The 22,437-nt window shown below is 33.8% G+C and overlaps 2 protein-coding genes and 1 long non-coding RNA gene across 4 annotated transcripts in view; 1 reads left to right on the forward strand and 2 right to left on the reverse strand.

Moving 5' to 3' along the window:
• LOC148680839 (uncharacterized) overlaps positions 1–22,437 on the forward strand; it is a 785,675-nt gene that overhangs the window by 582,340 nt on the left and 180,898 nt on the right. The window lies entirely within an intron of this gene.
• On the reverse strand, positions 6,408–13,060 carry LOC137490989 (gastrula zinc finger protein XlCGF57.1-like; the record flags this gene model as incomplete). Its single annotated transcript, NM_001441421.1, is given in 2 exon segments — positions 6,408–7,657; positions 12,993–13,060. Coding segments are annotated over 2 exon segments (865 nt in total), but the record flags the coding sequence as incomplete, so codon positions are not given.
• The window catches only part of LOC101886199 (uncharacterized), an 883,799-nt gene continuing 875,540 nt past the window's right edge, over positions 14,179–22,437 (reverse strand). Inside the window, exons 1-10 of one of the 2 annotated variants that reach the window (XR_015942556.1) lie at positions 21,246–21,316; positions 20,752–20,842; positions 20,028–20,077; positions 19,034–19,141; positions 18,685–18,820; positions 17,761–18,556; positions 17,561–17,681; positions 16,246–16,317; positions 15,366–15,453; positions 14,179–14,843 (exon numbers count right to left, since the gene is read on the reverse strand). The gene's annotated coding sequence lies outside the window, so the exon portion shown is untranslated. Of the gene's footprint in view, positions 14,844–15,365; positions 15,454–16,245; positions 16,318–17,560; positions 17,682–17,760; positions 18,557–18,684; positions 18,821–19,033; positions 19,142–19,390; positions 19,422–20,027; positions 20,078–20,751; positions 20,843–21,245; positions 22,182–22,437 lie in introns of those variants that run through there. The other variant, XM_088650328.1, reaches the window with a different exon arrangement.

Consider the following 22,437-nt stretch of genomic DNA (forward strand, 5'->3'; position numbering starts at 1 on the left):
ATTTTCTTTCACATGTAACCATGTGAAGAAGTTTAATGATGAAGTCAAAATACAGCTGAAAGAAACGGATGAGAAAATGTAGTGATTTTTAGTTAGCTTATAAAAGTATATCAAGATTGTATGGGCAACTAGTTGAACCGAAATGATGTAGAACTAATTAGTAGCCAAAAGAAAATCATAAAAATGATTAGAAGAAACTAAGTAATAAATAGTTGAGAAAACGAATTATCAAAATTAGTGTCAAATTCAAAAACTGATTGATTATTAGTGAAATACTTAAATGGAGGATTATAAAATGAGCCAGCGTAGTGAAGAGGTTGTATGTCGTTGAGCAATTAAGAGAAACACCTAGACAAGGTCATAGGGAATCTGTTTTAGAAATTTTATTTAAGCTAAATTTTATCTGAGTTACAAACATAGATGTGACTAATTTAATTTTAATACAATTTTACAAGAAAGCAACAAACAAAGGAAGATTGTGTTTAATTTATGATTTAGAAGCAATTAAGGAGAATAGATTTTAAAGCTGAGGTTAATAGTGTATGCAGAAATATGGTCATACTGATGAAAAAATGTAAAGTGATGGATTTTTTAATTATCAGAGAGAGTGGTGTTGATTAAGCATGTTGATGAAATTTTACTTGCAGAAAAAGAGTAGACACCTAATTGATTAAAATGAAATAGGTGTTATGACATTTCCATGGAAATAGATTTAAAGGAAGTAAAAATTATAGGTGATTAGATGACATGCCTCAATATTAGGAAAAGTCAGATCACTAAATAAATAAGCCATTTCAAATAACTGTAAACTGGTGAATGTATAACACATGGTAATAAGACTAATATGAATTATAGACTTTAATTATATTTAGAGATATCAGAAACTGCAAGAGAAGAATGAGGGTGAGGTTATAATTGATTATCTAGATAAGGGAAAACAGGTGAATAAAAATATATCTGCTAGTCATGATTGACAGCTATAGTGAATGGCTAGAGGAGTGGCCAGCAAGCAAAGAGGACAGTCAGACAGTAATGAAGTGTTTAATGAAAGACGATTTAGAAACAAATAGATGTTGAGTAAGAATTAGATTGGATAATGATAAACACTAAAATAATGAATATTTTAAATTGCAGCAAGTAATGGGCCGGAAGCATGAATTTAGGGATGGTGTAAGACTAATAATTACAGGGAAAGGTAGAAAAAATTGATACAAATTTAAACACAATTGGCAAAATTCTGTGCACAGACCAAACTGAATTGGATAAAAATCATGTTGAGGGGTATTAGTTTGTTATGGAACAAAACAATGGAATTAATGACTTTTGCATTGTTTACAGGACTGCAGTTTTGGGGACCTGGTGCAGCTTGGATGTGCAGTAGCTTACTTATGTAGAGATTAGAATATGACAAATTAACAACTTTACTTCAGACTTTTCTAAACAGGTTGCTGAAGGTGTGAGGCTGGCCGGAGTAACTTGAAAGTTAACATAGGGGTGTAAAAACGGCCTGGGCCTAGCTCCTAGAAAGGGGGATAAAACACAAAAAGGGGATATCTGATATCTAATTGGAGTGTGTAAGCATGTATTGGTGTGGGAGCTGAACACGCTGCACCACCAATGCATGAGGCCAATTAGATACAGGCCAACACAAAAAAGGGAACCAAAAACCATGTTAAATTCTAGAATAGAAAGAGAAAATAAGACTGATTTACTAGCATATGACAATCTGACAGAAAGTGTGTGATTAAGTGTGTATGGATGTTTCCCGGAGATGGGTTGCAGCTGGAAGGGCATTCGCTGTGTAAAACATATGTTGGATAAGTTGGCGGTTCATTTTACTGACGGTGGTGACCCCAGATTAATAAAGGAACTAAGCCTTAAAGAAAATGAATGAATGAATGAATGAATGAATGAATTGGACCAATTAGATTGGAGAAAATTGAAAAAAAATAAAATGAAACACAATTACATTTTAAAATTATTTTATTTTACACACGTTAGTTTTTTGGAATTTTTTGAATTATTTTTATTCTTTTATTTTAGACATATAATTTTTTTATCTTTTATGGGAAGACATTCTTAATGTTTTTTTATTATACTTTATTTTAAGAATTTTTTATGCTTTTTATCTTTTATTTTAATACCTTTCTAATGTTCTATTATTTTAAGACATTTGTATGTTTTTTCATAATCTTTTATTTTAAGACATTCAATGCTTTTATATTTTTCATTTTCAATGCAAAAATCTTTTATTTTAAGATGCTTTTTGAATCTTTTATTTTAAGACATTTTTAAGATTATTTTATTTTAAACACATTCTTATGAGTTTAAGATTCTTTTATTTGAAGACTATTTTAAAATTCTTTTATTTGAACACATTTTTGAAGATTATTTTAGTTTGAGCCATTGTTGTTTTTAAATCTTTAATTTGAAGACATTTTAAGATTTTTATTTTAAGCCATTGTTGTTTTTGAACCTTTTGTTTGCAGAGATTCTTAAGATTTTTATTTTATTTTAATCACATTGTTGTGTTATTGATTTTCCTATTTTAAGACATTGAGAGAAAAAATCTCTAGTTTAAATATGTTTGAATTTTGGTTTTAAAATTTGGTGACAAGTCTGAGTTGTTAGTTTAAAACCTTGTTATGATTTAGTTCTGAACTTTTCATTTTAATAATTGGTTAGTTTAATCCTACTTTGAAGCTGTTGATTTTTCATCCTAAATCTCAATTGTAATTTTGGTTCAATAATGACTTAAAAATGTTGAAATTCAGTCTGAACTAAGCAGGGGGATTATAATTTGTATTAGTGAATTGCTGATTTGAATTATGTTGTTAGAATTTTGAATTTCTAATTCCAATCATATTTTCACAAGTGTTGATCTTAGATTTTATTCATACTGTGGGATTTTCAATGGGAGTGCATTTCCTTTTGATCAGATTTTATTTTTTAAATGTTGGAGTTTTTAAATTTTATTTACATTTTTATTATTCTCATTCTTATTTTAATTTTGGTGGGGAAGAAGAAGAAGAAAAAATTAATTACCTTTATTGATAAAGTGTATCAATAGAAAAGTTAAAGAAATTGAGTTAAAAGGGTTTTTGGGCATCATTTAACATAATGAAGAAGCACTAGGATGTTAAAGATTGTTTTGAATAAGAGGTAAAACAGAGATTTAGGCAAAGGCCTGCAGAAATGACAATTGGACATTTTTGTGGGGATTTGATTATCTGATTTTGTTTTTGTCTGCTCCAGAGAGGAGCAGAAAAGGGGAATTGTTAGAGAAAATGAATTTATTTTTATTACTTTTGTATTTTTTTATTAGAAAAATGTTTAGACTAACAACAGATTAATCAATCTTTCTCTTTTGTATTATAAAATGTCTTGACCAGACAAACTTCCTCTTTTTTACTGTGCTGCATACTTTTTAGAAGAACTGCTGACAAGTGGAAAAGCAGAATAAGAATAAATTGAGGGTGGGGGCCTTTGTTCCAGAACTATAGTCTAGACATGTCACAAGTTGTCCTGATGCTTGTAGAAGTTGTGAAATATATTAAAGATGCACATAATTGTTCAGTTCTGGTATGCAGAGAAAGGTTGCAGAAAGAGGAAGTAATGTCCAGGGGTTGCAAAGAGCCAAGGGACTGCAGAATGACTGATAAGTGACGTTAAACCAAAACTCCACCTGTTAAGATCAGTTGTGCATATATATACTGGAGTCAGGAAATGTAAGTCAGTTGCGAACCTCCTGAATGTAATTCTTGTATTGCATTAGGGTAACGTAACCCAGAGCTCTGTCATCGAATTATTCATTTGTATCCAATAAATTGTTACGATTTTTGACATTGAAGAAAAACCTCTCCAGACCTTTTCTCTTGAACACGCATGGAATAGGCTAGATATTCCAACAAGTACTTCAATTAATCTTTAGTGGTAATACTATAGTTGCTATGATAACACAACAAGTGTAATATAAACAAATGACCCAGTGCTGTATTTTTTTTCACAATATAGGGTATATTATTCTACAATTCACCACACGTTACTGTAGTAAAACTACACTGTATTTTATTAACTATTCTCAATACTACAGTATGCTGAAGCATCTCTGGAGAGCAAAAGCATGAAAGTAGGAGGAAACAAAAGACACAAAAATTGTGAGTCTGCACCGTCCAACGGAGCAAGAGCAGATCATTCGCACGTGTTCGCACGAGTTTTGAGAGCTCACGAGCAGTTTTGTCCACGAACAGAGGAAACCAGTGCATGAGCAAATAGATTCGCTCTCTCGTATTACATGACTGCGCTCCCGACTTGTAATACTGTGCTTACGACATTTGACAGTGAAATAATGCCATACTCAGCCAGCCGAAATCATGTGGCATGCACCCACAGTGAACCTCCACAAACACAGCAATGACGTCAAATTCGCAGCACACACTCAAAAACAGAAAGCTGATTGGCTTTAGCAAGTTGACCTAATTTGTAGTTTGTAATAACGAAAATTACAATTGGACTAGTAAAATAAAAACGACATCACCAAGAAAACCTAGCAACAACAAAAAAAGAATTTAAATTAATATTTGATTTAGCGTTACATGGACATCAGAAAAATAAGACCTGTGTAAAAATATTTAAGACCTAGAACAGCCAATTTAAGACTTTAATTAAAAGGCCCTAAATTTTGATTTTTTATTTTTATTTTAGACTTTTTAAGACCCAGCGGAAACCCTGTAATAATGAAGAACTTGGAATATTATTACAACATTTTAACTACATGATATAGGTAATGCAAAACAAAACCATAAGGTTAAAGAGTCAATGAGATGGCAGGTCTTGACATGAGGACTCCTGAGTAGCCACAGCATCCTGGGGTAGCTAGCATAACAACTTTTATATACCCATCGATGAGTAATGCCAATCTGGAGTCTTTGGGATCATCAAAGTGTAATAATATTGTATTGTAATACCGGTCGCTCTGCCTAAATCATAAAATATTCATCAAGTTTGTATTCTACTCAAAAAAGTAAACGTAGTAAACTAGAAAGAATCTTGAAATTTAAAATTAAAGAAACTTCACTAATAAAAGATGCAGCACAGGACAATTGAATGGGCTTTCTAAACTTGATGCCCTGGTATACTGCAAACTATCCGTCCTGGAGCTCCACCTTCTTGTTGATGTGCAGTGTCTTCCTAGTGATTTGTTTCTCGTTCAGGGAGTCAGACAGAGAACATCATCCAAAACAACACTAGCTACATGAATACACTGGAGAGTGGAGTACAGACGTGTCCGCACCTGTACAATCACTTGCAAAGAGACGCAGAGGTGCTGTTTGCCAGATGTTTATGAAACTGTTCTTCTCTCAGTCGCCATCATTGTGTTTACAGTAAACGCAAAGAGTGCAACACATTTACAACCTACCTATTGCAGTGTAGGAGTGTTGGAAAACAGTTTATCGTCACTCAGCCTTTTCAAACATTATTCAGACATGAAACATCCAGTGCACATGAGAAAATGTTTTGCTGCATTCATGTCATGTGTGCAACTTTTTGTCCAATTCTGTAGACACTGATCAGATCTATACAGTTTCTCTCCAGTGTGAATCTCTCCTCGTCACAGTGTGAAATCTTGTATGGTCTTTCTAGTGTGAATCGTCTGGTGCAGTTTCAATTTTGTAATAAAAGTCTTCTCACACTCAAAGCACATATACTCCCACACCAGTGTGGATCTTCACATGTTCATTAAGGTTTGCTGATCAGTTGAAACTGTTCTTACACTAGCTATGTTTCCATCCACCTATTTTTGCACATTTTGCAAATGCGCATAAAAAAAAAAAGTTGATGGAAACACCATGATGCGCATAAATTTTGAAAATGTGCATAAAAAACTTATGCACCTAACTGGGTAGGATAAACTTTTTATTCGATAAGAAAAGATGTGCATAAACGGCGATGGAAACACTTTTACCGCACAAACTCCAGTATGCGCATTAAAAATGGTCATGTGATTTGTTAAAAGTGATCATGTGGTGCTTAAAATGTGTGAACAGATAAAACGTCAGGCTGAGCACATTATAAAACATCTGAAATGATATTTTGGTCATTATAAAACGCCTTACCATTTCAGTATTAATGTTATTATATTATTAATGACCTCCAGAATCAAGAGCGCCTGTGCTCCGCGTCTGACATCTTCAAACGCCACTGCGTGCTCACTACTTGTCAGGATTGTCTTCTGTGGCGCATTTATTAAGAAAAGATTGATGCAGCTTCTCCTACTGCAGCAAATGCAGTTTTTACTGTTGATATTTGGCGCCAGTTAATCAGGAAGTGACGATTTTGTTCGCTTTGACTCGTTGGATGGAAACGATGCTTCATTCGCACAACTTTTATGCGATAATCGAGTTTTGCACAAAGTTTATTCGCATTTTTGGATGGAAACATAGCTATTGAGTGCATGTGAATGAGTTCTCTCCAGTGTGGGTCTTCATGTGTTTATTAAGGTTTGATGAGTTAGTAAAACTCTTCCCACACCAAAGCTGCGGTCACACTAGAGTTTGAGCATGCAACATTCTGTTGTACGGCACTGCGAAAAGGGGCAGGGTTAAACAAGATGATTAGATATAAAAAAAGTGAGCGATTGGTCCATAATATACATTTCTGTCCAGAGAGGTCATGTTTTGATCTTCGATTGGTCTCACACAGTCAAGTGATATGATTTTGCAGGTCAGAGTTCACCAAACTTGAACTTTGCAACGCAGTGAACTGCAAAACTTGATACACGAACTTGCGTTTCATGTCTGATGCATTCACATGCGTATGAAAGGAAGTCTATGGGGAGAAAAGTCCAGTGTGACCGTGGCTCAAGTGCATGTGAATGGTTTTTCTCCAGTGTGGATCCTCATGTGTTTATTAAGGGATAATGATCGGCTGAAACTCTTCCCACACTGAGTGCATGTGAATGGTTTTTCTCCATTGTGGATCTTCATGTGTCTATAAAGGTTTGATGAGCAGTAAAAACTTTTCCCACACTGAGTGCATGTGAATGGTTTCTCTCCAGTGTGAATCATCATGTGTAGATTAAGGGATGATGAGCGGCTGAAACTCTTCCCACATGGAGTGCATGTGAATGGTTTCTCTCCGGTGTGGCTCATCATGTGTAGATTAAGGGATGATGGTTTGCTCAAGCTCTTCCCACACTGAGTGCATGTGAATAGTTTCTTTCTAGCGTGAATCCTCATGTGTGGATTAAAGTTTGATGACAGGCTGAAACTCTTCCCACACTGAGTGCTTTTGAATGGTTTCTCTCCAGTGTGGATCCTCATGTGTCTATAAAGGTTTGATGAGCAGTAAAAACTCTTCCCACACTGACTGCATGTGAATGGTTTCTCTCCAGTGTGAATCATCATGTGTAGGTTAAGGGATGATAAGCGGCTGAAACTCTTCCCACACTGAGGGCATGTGAATAGTTTCTCTCCAGTGTGAATCCTCATGTGAATATTAAGAATGTGTTTTTTTTCAAAGCTCTTCCCACACTGAGTGCAGGTGAAACGATTCTTGTCTTTCCTTTTAAAAATACCATCAGTCTGTAAATGAGTTTTTTCCTCAATTTTGACATGATGTTCCTCCTCTTTACTCCCCTCATTCTCTTCAATTAGGACTGAAATAAATAAATACAACAGTTTTCATTAAATCTTAAAAAATCTTTTCAAAATCTGAAAAGTAAAAACACACTGGAAAGATTGTCTACACACACTGTAATTTGGATGCACATTAAATGTAAAATAAATCAGATCATATTTTGTTTAGTCCATTAACGTGTACACATTTAAGCAGATTCAATTCAATTCATCTTTATTTATCTAGTGCTTTTACAATGTAAATTGTGTCAAAGCCGCTTAACATAGAAGTTATAGTAAATTGAAACTGTGTAAGTCCAGTTTTCAGAGTTTCTCATAAAAGTCATTTTGGTCATATTAATAAAACAGAGATTTGAAAGCTGTAAAAGGGCTATTTTTATTTGTAAATATAATTACAAAATGTTTTTTTTTGTAAAGCAGACTGGGAATACTAGTCTATTCTGTGCCTGACTGGTAAACGCATCAGAAAAAAGTCTGAGGTAACAGCTGAACACACAGCTGAATATTTGCCTCTCAGACATGAGACATGCCTGTACAGCATCTGCATAAACGCTGGAACGTGCACCTTTCCAGAGATGTATAGTAACAAAGTAGAACTACTTCACTACTGTACTTAAGTACTAAAAGGCAGTATCTGTACTTTACTGGAGTATTGTTTTTTCTCCTACTTCCACTTTTACTTCAGTATATATTTTTAATGAGTTAAATACTTTTACTCCGATAGATTTTTTATGTGCTGCAACATTACTCGTTACTAGGGGTGTCAAAATGATCGATATCTGTTCAGTAGTAGATCATGACCGGTTATTACATACTGATGTCATTTATCTCCTATACGCGATGTCGCAAAACTATGGCAGAGGCGAGGGCGAGTGAAGGCGGCACAGCACTAGAGCCACTATCTCACTATACTGAGAAATGCTGTAAAACTCCATCTCTGGAGATGGTGAATTATGTGGACATTATGTATGACTTGTAATCATATTAAATTTTTTTTTTCCGTAAACTAAAACTACACAAAATTTCCTGTAAGGGTTGGGTTTAGAGATTGGATTTGGGTTTAAAGCAATCGAAAGTACAGTTTGTACAGTATAAAAACAATTGTAACCTATGTAATGTCCCCACAATTCACAAAAATGTGTGTGTGTGTGTCTGAGAGAGAGAGAGAGTATAGTATAGTATGAGAGTAGAGTATAGTATGTGAGTGAACATGCTGAATTCTCTCATCAGTGAAGGGATTTTCTGGTAAAAGGGTCTGATATATATATATATATATATATATATATATATATATATATATATATATATATATATATATATATATATATATATATATATATCCAAACTTTGCATTGGTACTGAATAATCTAATGTATATGCACAAATATATTATTGTAAAGCATCCTGTAGAAAATATTAATTTAAAAGAGAAATCTGTGATGGGTGTTCTTGGCTCTCTCTCGATATATATATATATATACATACATACACACACACACAAAAACTCTGCATGCTGGTATAGCACTCAAGGAAACTTACAAAATATAATTCACAAACATATGTATCAGGAATCTTGTTATTTCAAAGCTGATGAAATAGAAAGAATTTGATTGATAGAATTATTAAATCTGTTAAATAATGAAAATGTGTTATACAAAATATTAGTTTATATAAATAGACTATATAAAAAATATAAGAACTATTTAATGTTATATCTTTTAACTTAATTAGGTAATTACATACACGAAAATAGTAAGAAAGAACCCTTAAAGGACGTTTAAGATAAAAAGCAACCAGAACTTTAAATATACTCAAACAACTCTTTTCTTTTGCAAATATTAATGTAGCCTGTACTCTTTTTGATTTGTTTTTTAATTATAATTATTATTCTTTTTTCTATTTTGTTTATTATTTATTTTTTTTTTACGATGTGGATTTTGGGATTATTTTGATTGTTAAATATTCAGCATATACAAAAAAAAAAAAAAAACTGATAAAAGTTAAGCTAACCCCCATGAACTAAGTCTGTATATATATATATATATATATATATATATATATATATATATATATATATATAGTCTGTTTGTAAAGGAAAAATAGAAAAAGAATATTATTTAAAGAAAAGTTATAAGAGCCTGGAGGTATTAAGTTTGCAGACATTTGTAGGAACATACATCTATTGTGTGCGTTTTTGGCAGTTTTTTCTTGTCTTTTTAATATTGTCCATATTAATATCGGAATTATATCGTATCGACCGAAATTAAGAAGTATATCGTGATATAAATTTTTATTTTATTTATATCAGCCCTAATTTAACAACATATTCCCCGACTTTGGTCTTTTGAATCTATTACTTGTTCCCAGGTAATGTGTTTGGGCTGAGCGCAAAGATAAGTTAATAATTAATGTAACCACATTCTGTATATTGACTGATCGCTTGACTTTATTTCCTATTATGTATAAACTTATTGTACAATATACTTTTATAATGGCCATTATTGGTTATTAAAACTGATATTCAGCAAAAGAGAGGGTATGTTTCGCATTATTAATGAAAATTAAAAGAGGCAGTAATGTTACAGGCTCTATTTTGTTATGAATATGCCTACAGTAAAGATGACGCTCTTATATGAATCTACATGATGCATTTCTGCTGTCTTTTAATTTGTTAATATCAAAATGAAAATAGCAGTTCCTTCTATTATGTTTTTATTTTATTGTTAAGATAGTAAAACAATGTATTGGATGATGGGAATAAGGATTTAAAAGTACATTGTTCCCTTTGAAGATTTAAGACAAGTTCTCAAGAGTCTGTTTTCCATATCAAACTTGCGAAGTCTGAACTTACAAGGAGAGGATGCAGGACTGAACTGTGTGTAGGCTACTTATTATTGAGAAAAAGCCCCAGAGAGGCGAATGTCTGCAGCCACGTCTCCATCTTCAGATGTCTCCGTCCCGCCCCTATCCGTACTGAGACAGAGCAGCAGCATTTTAGAATGAAAACGGCCTCTTCAGCGTTTCCAAAACGCTCAGTTTTAGGCACTTGAAAACTCCGTAGTATGGACGGATGGCACAACCGTCGCAAAACTTAGCATTTTCAAACTAAAATGCATTAGTGTAAATGGGGGGGCCTAAGAGGGAAGTTTCAAGAAAGAAACTGAGGGGAAAAAAGAAGTTTACATTTTTTTGTTTGCAGTTTATTTAAGATATATTTAACTATCACACAAAATAACTTGAGATACACTTGTGAGAGTCAGTACACTGCATACAACTCTGTAAACTATATAAACTTACATATAGCAAATCTACTGATAAAAGTACTTAAAAATACACTTTACATATAACTAAAGGCAGGGATGTCCAAACTCAGTCCTGGAGGCCCGGTGTCCTAGGGACTATTCCATAAACCAAGCCTACAGAAAAAGCCAGGTTTATTTTGGTAAGTCAGGTTTATTAATGGCGGATTCGGTTTCATAAATCAAGTTTACGATAGTTCAAACTTAGTTACCATGGCAACTTATGCTGGGACACTAGCCTGGTTCGGGGCAGGCTAAGTCTTAAGTTTAAGCTTAATCAAAGTAATGTTAACATTCACCTGCCATATTCTAGTGCCATTTTAATTCACTTAACCTCTTAATAATGATTAAAACTTTAAAGTCACTAAATAGCAAAAAAAAAAAATATATATATATATATATATATATTTTTTTTTTTTTTACTTTGCATTGGTACTGAATAATCTAATGTATATGCACAAATCTATTATTGTAAAGCATCCTGTAGAAAATATTAATTTAAAAGAGAAATCTGTGAGGGGGGTTCTTAGCTCTCTCTCGAATATATATATATATATATATATATATATATATATATATATATATACATACATACACTTTTTTTTCGGCTTTGTGCTTTTATTATTCTGGGGTTACCACAGCGCAACGAACAGCCAACTTATACAGCATATGATTTATGCAGCGGACGCCTTCACTGCGAAACATTCATACACACTCATTCACATTCCTACACTATGGACAATTTAGCTTATTCAATTCATACCATAGCTAGCGCATGCCGCATGTCTTTGGATTTGGGGGAAACCAGAGAACCTGGAGGAAACCCACGCGAGCATGGGGGTAAGAAAGACACTGAATAATTTAAAGAAGAAGACTACATTTCTTAAATAATGACTTTAAAGCTGTAAAATGAGTTGAATAATCGGGAGATAATCCGTGCTGTGCAGCAGCCTCACTTTAATGTAAAGATATTTTCCCATGGGCCGCGGGAAACAAGTGGCAAAGAGAAAGCAACGATTTGCAGCAGATTCGGTAGCAAATTAAAAATCCCACCGCTTGTGCGTGCATGGCTCTTTGTTTATTTTAAACCTATATGCTTACATTTAGAACATGTTGTACATTACAGTTAGCCTGCAATGCATGAAAACTTTTCCTTGCAAGCAAGAATTGAAAGTAAGCGCAAAAGTATTTTGTTTTATGACAAATATTTAATTTCATTTTAATAGGCGTATATAATAGCCTATGTTTAAAAATATATTGCTACTAATGTAGTCTATTGAACAATCTGCAGTTTCGCGGCTCACTCGCTGTGAACAGCTGTGTCTCATTTCAGATCTCTTTCAGTTCTTGAAGTTGCCATGGTAGCACACAACATAATCGATGTATCTATGCTCGACTTTTAAAGTTTCATGACAGAAACGTGCACGAGCAGTTATCTAGATTATTTAAACTGAACTCAGACTAGTCAGATCAAATGATCTTCAACTTGCTGTTATGGAACCAATTTAAGCGTGGACGTTTAGTTCAGCTCATTCAAGTCAGGCTTTTGACTTTAATCACCGCTTTTTTTTGGCCAGATTGGGTAGAAAAACATGAACAAAGGAAAATAAAGACTTGTTTAAAAAAGACACAATACAGCACAATATTTCAGTAAATTTAAGACTTTTTAAGGCCTAAAATGTTAAGTCTTTTATCAGAATACTGTAGGTCAAATATCATCAGTTCAGTTAAACCTTCTATTAATTTATTGTTTTTATTTATTTTATATAGCGCCAGTGCTCAAGGACAGTTTAAAAAAAGCAAAAGAACAAGAAAAGCAATAACCTTAAGAAGGTAGAGAAAATGGGAGACTAATAACACATAAAAGAATGACAAAAGACATGAGAACAAGTGATAAAAGAAACTCATTCTTGTCTTTCAATGAGTGCTTATGTGCGTTTAGAACTAGGCAGCACACTCAGGGCTGCAAGATGGATTTAATTCAGTATTCTTATTATAAAAATATATCTGAATGAGGATCAAATGACTGAGTTGGTCTTTGAGTATGAAAATCAACCTGTTTGTTCTTGCAGATCTTCCTGTTTGACTGTGAATGTTTCTTCAATCTTCACATCTTCACTCTCCCCAGACAGCACACATACGTTGGGCCGACGTCGTGCCGATTTTCAAAATTCCATCGGTGCGATGTCGCTCAGGGAGCGTTTGCTAATTGGCAAAATGTCGCCGCGACGTCGGCAAATGATCGGAAACGCTGTCCGGCCGATGTTAGGACGACGCAACCGGAAATACCGGCCGCGCCGCGGAGGCGCTATTCTCAGGCGTTTTGCTCATACTTATGGACCACTAGCTGCAGCAGCTGCTTATTTATAATAAACACGACACACCACTCTCAATAACAGTTGAAGATTTATTAATATTTTCACAAACATACAAATAGATTAACATACTTTTATCACACATAACCACCACGTTTAAAACAAAACCAACAAGTTGTACTACAACCATTGCTAAGCTACTGTGCAATAAAGATTTTAAATACAAAGTTCATTGCAGCATTTATATTAAGACCATAGGAATATTTACAAGTACTTCAAAACATGTACACTAAGGGTGACTATAGTTTACTATAGTAAAAACACAAATAACGTGTGTAAGCACATGTTATAATGCTTATAATTTCTTAAATAGTGTTAAAGAAAATGCATGTTTCCAAGACTATAATTTTAAAATACAAGATAATTCCAGTCATGTGTTCAGTATCCAAAAGACTTTCTTCAGGGAGTTACAATAATAAAAGAGAACACAAACACAAAATAAATACCAAGCAAACAATATTTACAGTAGTAAATAAAATCATACAAATTAAAATAATTGTCTGATAAAATCTTATTAAAGTCTGTAGTACAATTTTTTTTATAAATGGCATTCAACAATTTGCAATCTCCTCTGAACTAATAACACATCAATAATATAAAATAACAATACTTTCTCAGAGATAACCAGTTTTTTTAAGCAAACTAATGCACGACACAAAACAGATTTTGTCATTATATATATATATATATATATATATATATATATATATATATATTGTATATAAAAATATTTCCGTTAAACAGAAATTAAGGGATTTTATATATATATATATATATATATATATATATATATATATATATATATATATATATATATATATATATATATATTTATATATATATATATATATATATATATATATATATATATATATATATATATATATATAAAATCCCTTAATTTCTGTTTAACGGAAATATTTTTTAACACATTTCTAATCACAATAGTTTTAATAACTCATTTCTAATAACTGAGTAAATAATATTTGACTAGATATTCTTCAAGACACTTCTATACAGCTTAAAGTGACATTTAGAGGCTTAACTAGGCAGGTTAGGGTAATTAGGCAAGTTATTGTATATCGATGGTTTGTTCTGTAGACAGTCGAAAAAAATTGCTTAAAGAGGCTGATAATATTGACCTTAAAATGTTTTTTTTTTTTATTCAAAACTAAAATATAAATAAAAGAAATAAGACTTTCTCCAGAAGAAAACATAACATTTTCTTGCTCTGACCTATATATATATATATATATATATATATATATATATATATATATATAAACTGGTTGTAAATTGTGTACAATGTTCCAAGAAAACAGATAAAATGAAAAGAAATAACCTGTCATTTAGTTTTGTTTTATTCTTGAGGAATGTTGCTTACACATAAAAGGGGATATATAGGTGGAATAAAAAGTGTGTCGCCATCCTCTAAATTGTTCTTGTATGTTGTCTTCATCTTTAGTCTTCACAATTGAGGCTGGCCCAAACCAGGACTGCAGTAGCCAAATCTAATCCTTGTAGTGGGAACCCTTAAATAAAGCAAGAAACCAAAAGGAGAAAGATTAGCATTGCAGCAGTTCATATTACCACAAATATATATTATTTGTTTCATGACATATAACTGGAGTATGTGTTATGCAAGTGCCTAGCTAAAATGTGTCATTTAATTTAAACTTAAAGAGTGTGTCTGAGCACTAATTTTCAGAAAAGCCATTTGAAAGTTAAATTCCTTGTGAAATCATAATGAATGTTTTTTTTTGTTTGTTTTTAGTATCATTGTGTTAGTATAAATGTGTATCTAAATATATGTCTAATCTTCAGATACCACATTACATTATTATTATATTTAAAAAAACAGCTTGAGGAGAGAATCAGTACATTGGAATACTATTTTTTTATCATGTGACACTATTAATTATATACATTGTATTAAATTCACAGTATTACTGCTTGACTGTATTAATTAAATAAAGCTGACACTATCAGAAGAGAATTTACCATACCAACCTAAAAGCTATGAAACAGTATTGTATGTTTAAGATGTTACTTACTAGTCCTATTGTACTTTGGAGAGGTTGTCTGACAGGAGGATCCCTTCAACTCAGGAGAATTCTCAGCAGACCATCAGCGTACACCAATCTAAGAATAAAATAAGCAATTTGTTAAAAACCAAAAAAATATATATTTTATATTTCCAGGTTCATAGGAAAGAAGAAAGTTAAAGCAGATTTAAAATGTAGAAATTGACAATTGACAATTTAATGGCACAACATATGAATAAGAATGGCTTCTTATTCACTAGGGATCGCTGGGACAGGATGGCTCCAATTCCAGTGTTTGACGCGTCAATTTCGACGACAAAGGGTTGTTCGGGATCAGGATGACGCAGAATAGGTGCACTGGAGAAGCGAGTCTTTAACTGGGTAAATGCTCGGACAGCGTCGGGGTTCCATTTAAGGCGAGCATTATTAGCTTTGACCATGGCGGTCAGGGGGGCAGCGACTGAACTGAAGTTCCTTATGAAGCGTCTGTAGAAGTTAGCAAAGCCCAGGAATTGTTGTAGTTGCCTGATGGCACAACATACCCCAAACTAAGCATGCTCAAATGGTAAATTTACATAAATGACAACTGCTGCTCATTATACCAATATTAACTGTTAAGGATTCATTTTCTTTTGGGCTTAGTCCCTTTATTAATCTGGGGTCGCCACAGCGGAATGAAAGGCCAACTTATCCAGCATATGTTTAACGCAGCGGATGCCCTTCCAGCTGCAACCAATACACACTCATTCACACACACTTATACACTATGGTCAATTTTAGCATACCCAATTCACCTATGTCTTTGGACTTGGGAAAACCGGAGCACCCGGAGGAAACCCATGCCAGCACGGGGAGAGCATGCAAACTTCACACAGAAACGCCAACTGACCCAGCCGAAGCTTGAAGCAGCGACCTTCTTGCTGTGAGGCAAACGTGCTACCCTCTGCGCCACCGTGCTGCCCTGTTAAGGAATCAGATTAATATAAATGAATTGACATGTTTATTTAGTGTCTGACACATTAAATATTGCATTTTTAAATATTGTTTCATTTTAAGATTTATTTCAGAATTAACTATAGAACCTGGATATATCGTCACATTTTCATGCACAGCAGCATTTCCAAGAACATAGAAAAACAGAATATAGGACAACTGAAAAAAAAAAATTAAAAAAAAACTCTGACTGAATGCTTTAACTAACTGGCTAGGAATGGGCAGGTATAAGATAATATAAAAATATCACAGTTTCACAGTATTGTGATTACTGCTCTGAAATGTGTTTTTTTTATCTCTGTGTAAAAAGCAGCTAATTTTCCCCCATTGAACACAATATGTTTTATTTTAAGAAACATTTAAAATATTTTGTAACAGTAAACATGCCAGGCTAAATAATAATTTAATAAAGTAGTACTATCTCTTAATTAGACTCAAAAACACTGATTTCTTGTGAAGGCATAATGAGCTATTTGTTTTTCAGATGTTTGCTGAATCGTGAGTTGACCAGTAGCTTTTGATGTGGAGGGTCTTTTGCTGCTGTAGATAATGTTGGACTATTTTTTTTAAGTCTTTGATAACGTGCTAAAAACCATATACAATGCATCCGGAAAGTATTGATAGCGCTTCACTTTTTCCACATTTTTAATGTTTCAGTCTTATTTCAAAATGGATTAAATTCATTAATTTCCTCAAAATTCTACACACAATCCCCATAATGTGTGTTGACCCGATTTTTATTAATCATTTACAAGTCAATATTGCCTATATGGATTGTGATTTTAACATGTAAAATTGCAGTGTTAAATGCAATGCCATCAAACATTTTAGACGCACCAGTGCAAAAAGCTAGTCTAGAGCACTTGGAATGCTGGTGTAGTTCTAGTTAAATTCAGTTCAGTTAAAGCTGTATATGCAGCCGGTCTCAAGTATAGGATTTAGTATTTAACTAATCTTAACAACTAAACATTTACGAGTCTGTATTAGCCAGCTCATGTACTACAATGTAACAGATACTGTATATTGCCACCTTGATACTCAAGCTTTCTTTAAAATATTTTGTGTTCAACCGATTAATTAATTCTTTCATTTAATTTTTTCAGTGCAATAGTATAGCTTACACTGGTGTATTTGTATGGACCCCCCAAAATAGCGGAGGCCACTTTCTGGCCAGCCAAGTATAAATTTCTAGCCTAGCCACTGTGAACTACCTGTATGTCCTGCTCCAGAACTCTTTGTCGGCTGCTTGTATGTGTGAATACAGCTGCACAAATACAGCCTCTGCACATCCTCACCACCAGGAGAACAGAATGACCTGAAAAATACAACCAACTGGAATCAGTTGAAATGTATTTTGTCTTGTGATGATGACACAAAAATAAATTATTTTTCACAAAGGATGTGCTGTTACCTATGAAACTGTAACGGGGAGACTGACACGGAGGGATCCATTTTGCAGTATTTATTAAGTCACACTTAAACATCAACACCTCGCACGGTTGTGCGAACATACAACATACAACTCAACGATGATAAGCAGATAACAGAGGCAGAGTGATTACCAGGCTTGAATCAAGGGCAGGCAGCGTGGTTCAGAGTCCGTAATACAGGCTTTAGTCAGGGGCAGGCAGCGAGAATCAGAGTCCGTGTAATCAGGCTTTAGGTCAAGGGCAGGCAGAAGACAGAGCAGAGTCGAGGAACGGGCTGAAGTGGTAAACGGGAGATCAGGCAGGATAGAACGCTCAGAAATGCTGGCCGGGGCTAAACAAGACTTCGCAATGGAGTGTGTGTGTGAGCTGCTTATATGTGGTACGTGGGTCATTAGTGAGATGGATAACAGGTGTGCTGGGATCTGAGTGAAAAGGATGACGTAATGGTTAGAAGTCCGGAGATGGTGACCTCTGCTGGTCAGCGAGGGGAATGACTGGGACCGAGTCGGTGACAGAAACGGTCTATAATGAATGATCTTTTGATCCTGTTTCCTTGATGTCATTCACTCAGAGATGGTTTGGACATTTGATTGTATCTAAACTGTAATGAATTTAAGTTACAAAAACATTGATAGCAGGACCATTGATCTTGTAACTTATACAAATTGTTAAGTATTGAACAAGTCTGCAACCAAACTAGTCAAGTTAATAATACTAATCTCAACTCAACTATGATTAGTTGTCTTGTTTCTGCTGCCCAGACGGTCTCTCCACCTGCTGATAAAAAAGAAAAAAGTATGGTATTTTTCCAACAATGAAACTGCAAACAACTTAACTATAAGGGGGTAAGCAGTGAGCATCTTTTATTATAAGCAATTTACTGAATACTTTGTCACTGGTATTACCTAAAAACCAAACGTCCCAAGTTTGGCTCATAGCTGTCGTGTCCACACATCTGCCCAGAAGCTTGTGGTAATACTGAAGACACTGATCAGCTGGTCCAACTGAGTTTGGAGTTGAACTGCAATCAGGCATCCAATACTGCAAAGAAAGACAAACTCACTTTGGGTTAACAAATAATGTAATCCCATCCACACATTTCAAGTAATTGTGCAGTTAATTGTCTTATTGAATTTTCTGAGAGCTTATGAATATATTTTGTCTTTCCAAAATAGCATGTACTGAAACACAACATTATATAAATATAATTTAATAAGAGCATGACGTGGTGGCACAATAGTGCTGTTGCCTTACAGCAAGGATGCTGACTCGAGCCTCGACTGGATCAGCTGGCATTTCTGTGTGGAGTTTGCAAATTCTCCCTGCGTTTGCGTGGGTTTTCTCTTGGTGCTCCGGTTTTGCCTACAAGTCCAAAGACATGGGGTACAGTTGAATTGGGTAGGCTAAATTGTCTGTAGTGTATGAGTGAGAATAAGCGTATATGGTTGTTTCCCAGTGATGGGTTGCAGCTGGAAGGGCATCCACTGCATAAAACATATGCTGGATTAGTTGACAGTTCATTCCGCTGTGGTTACCCCAGATTAATAAAGGGACTAATCAGAAAAGAAAATGAATGAATGAATGAATGAATTTAATAAGAGTTAAACTGACCTGTTAACATGTCTGTCAGGAGCTGATCTACCTGATAATAAATTTTTTGCTTAATTTTTTTAACAGGTAAATCAATACATATATATATATATATATATATATATATATATATATATATATATATATATATATATATATATATATATATATATTTGTACAAAAAATGGTTCCAGTAGTAACGCTCCTTAAAGTTAAACTACATATTCACATTCCTCATCTGTCTACCGTTACATTATACTAATCACTGTTACATACAGTGGCCGAGAGTGCAAAGAGAGTAATAAAACACAGACAAAGAAGACAGCTTTGTCACTTTTTCTATACTATTTGTGAGATTGTGTATGTTGTCAAACTGATGAAAATGTTTTCTCAATTTACTTTAACATTTTTGTGTTTATGTTTTTATAACTTGCAGCCATTGTTAAATTTAAAAGTATTTTAAACATGCATGGACATCTAAATGCATATAGGGCACATATCTCAAAACATTATGAAATATTTACAGATAAATCAATTTTGAATTAAAATGTATATTTATCTTCAGACTTGCATCTCCCTGATCTTTTTAAAAGAACGGCCCCTCGTTTGCTCATCACTGTTTGACAAGTGTCTGGCAGTCAGTCAAAAATATACTTACATATAAAGATGTTCATCAGCTACACGGCACTTAGGTTAAACTTTGACCTCCTTTTCAGTTGATGTGGAAAACAAAAGCAAAAGAAAAAAAAAAAAAAACAACTGAATACAAGTTGCATATCATGCCTGTACAAATAAAAAATTATTCATTTAGGGCTTAAATTGACTTGTTTCAGGATGAGTTAAGGTTTAAGGGATGGGTGAACGGTGTAAATATACATGTAATTTATAGCTATGATGTAAAGCTGAATTTTCAGCATCATTACTCAAGTCTTCAGTGTCACTTGATCTTTCAGAAATCTTTTTTTAAGATGTTGATTTAGTGCTTGAGGTTGAACTAATATAATGGTGATTATCAAATGGTGCTGATTTGCTGCTCAAGAAACATTTCTGATTGATATCAACGCTAAAAACAGATGTGATGACAAATAATGTAGTGTAAACTTTTTTCTAAGATTTAATAAATCAATTAATCATAAAAAAATTTAACAAAATGAAAATCACAAATATTACTTCATTAGCAGCAAATCTGCATATTTATTAAGTTCTGAAGAATCATGTGATGTGAAATTTAATACCACTCACATGTTTCATAGTCAAAACTTTCTTAAAATAACTGCAATAAAGACAAGTAACAGATGCATAATATATAGACATGTACTGTAACATGTGCATAATGATGTGCAATGGAAATTCATATGAATTAATCCTCTGCTTAAAGTTACCTGTCTTTTCTGCATCTCTGTGATCAGTTCCCTTCAGAAATGTAGGAATCTTGTGTTATATTTTCTGTAGCAGGGGGTTATTCTCTCACTCCTGAAACCACAGAACACTTTTTTACTTAACATTTGTTTAAGATACCATGAAATATCAAAACACGATTGAACTTCTGATTCACGGTCCTTTACAGTACAATGCGTATTTTAGACTACATATGGAGTGCATTCAATAAAACATTGACAAAACCTCTCATCTACACATAAAGAATAAATAAAATCCAAAACTTTAACAAACAAGTTTAACAAGAGCTAACATTAAGTAAGTTAACGTAATATTACCCCGACGCTAACGTTACCAGTGCTAATATGCTAACGGACTTTTACGAAGACTTACCACTCTTATATAACATAATATTCAACTGAATATTCATCAATTGCCAATAATAAGTGTGAGGAACAGTTTTATGTATTATTTTCTTTGTTTTAGGGACTAAACTTACCTGAAAACAGTCAAAACGGCAGCTTGAGAGAAGTCGTGTTGTGTCTTTCAGGTGGTGTCGTGTCGTGTTGTAGCTTCGTTTCCCATAGCAACACCCTCTCCGCTCCAGTGTTGGAATGAGACGCGCGCGCGCACATCAAAGTCATGCAGTATTACATTTATAAACATGATCACTCCATAGACAATTTAAATAATAACCTTGTATTTTATATCTTGAATTTAAAATGTATTTAGCAGTTTTATATACGCTATTATCTTTAAGACGAGCTTTATAGCCAACTAAACTGTTACAAAACAAACACTTTATTTGTGCATCAGATTCACTGTCAAAAATAAATAACCAATAAATATAAATGCAAGTATATATAAAACAAAGATGTCACTCTGTAAAAAGTTGTTTATTTTAAATAAACAGCCGAAATGCAGAACATACTTGATTTTTACACTGGAAAAAATGTATTAGAAAAAGCCACAATAAAAAAAGCAAACAGCAGTTAACACCAGAAAAACTACGTTTTCATTATTAAAGCATAACAATAAAACTTTTTATATTTTAATGAATTGAAATCATGTATTGTAGGCATTTTGGACAGTTTTACTGCATGAATGTAGGCTATTTAAAGCTGGACCGACCGACGCAGTAGACATGATGCATCTCGCGTTTGTCTAATTTATTATGCACGCAAAAACTTACTTGTAAACCAAATATGTTGCCGGATTCTTTCATGGGCATGAGAGATAAAGTGCTTATGAAGTGCTTCGTCGGCCTCTGGTCGTTAACCGATGCAGAGCCGACGTTTGTTGAGCTGGAACAATAGAACACACGACCGAACGATCATGCGTATGTTTGGCCGACCATATACCGATGTTAGAATTAAAGGGGCCGACGTGTTGACCTTCGGCCGACGTCGGCCCAACGTATGTGTGCTGTCTGGGACTGTGCATCAACACTGTTAAAAATTGTCCTGTTAAAAAACAGTAAAATACTGGCAGCTGCAGTTGCCAGCAATGTACTGTTATTTTACAGTATGTTGCTGTAAAAATACATGGACTACATTGATTTACACAATACTCAAGTGAACTCATTTTGCTCACTGAAAGCAACTGCCTCAACTTGGTCAACTGCTGAATGAGTTTATGAAGTAATGTGCTATATATGCTTAGAAGCATACTTATAATGATAACTTATTTTA

The sequence above is a fragment of the Danio rerio genome, chromosome 4, assembly GCF_052040795.2.
Source record: "Danio rerio strain M-AB ecotype USA chromosome 4, GRCz13ab, whole genome shotgun sequence".
Lineage (NCBI taxonomy): Eukaryota > Metazoa > Chordata > Actinopteri > Cypriniformes > Danionidae > Danio > Danio rerio.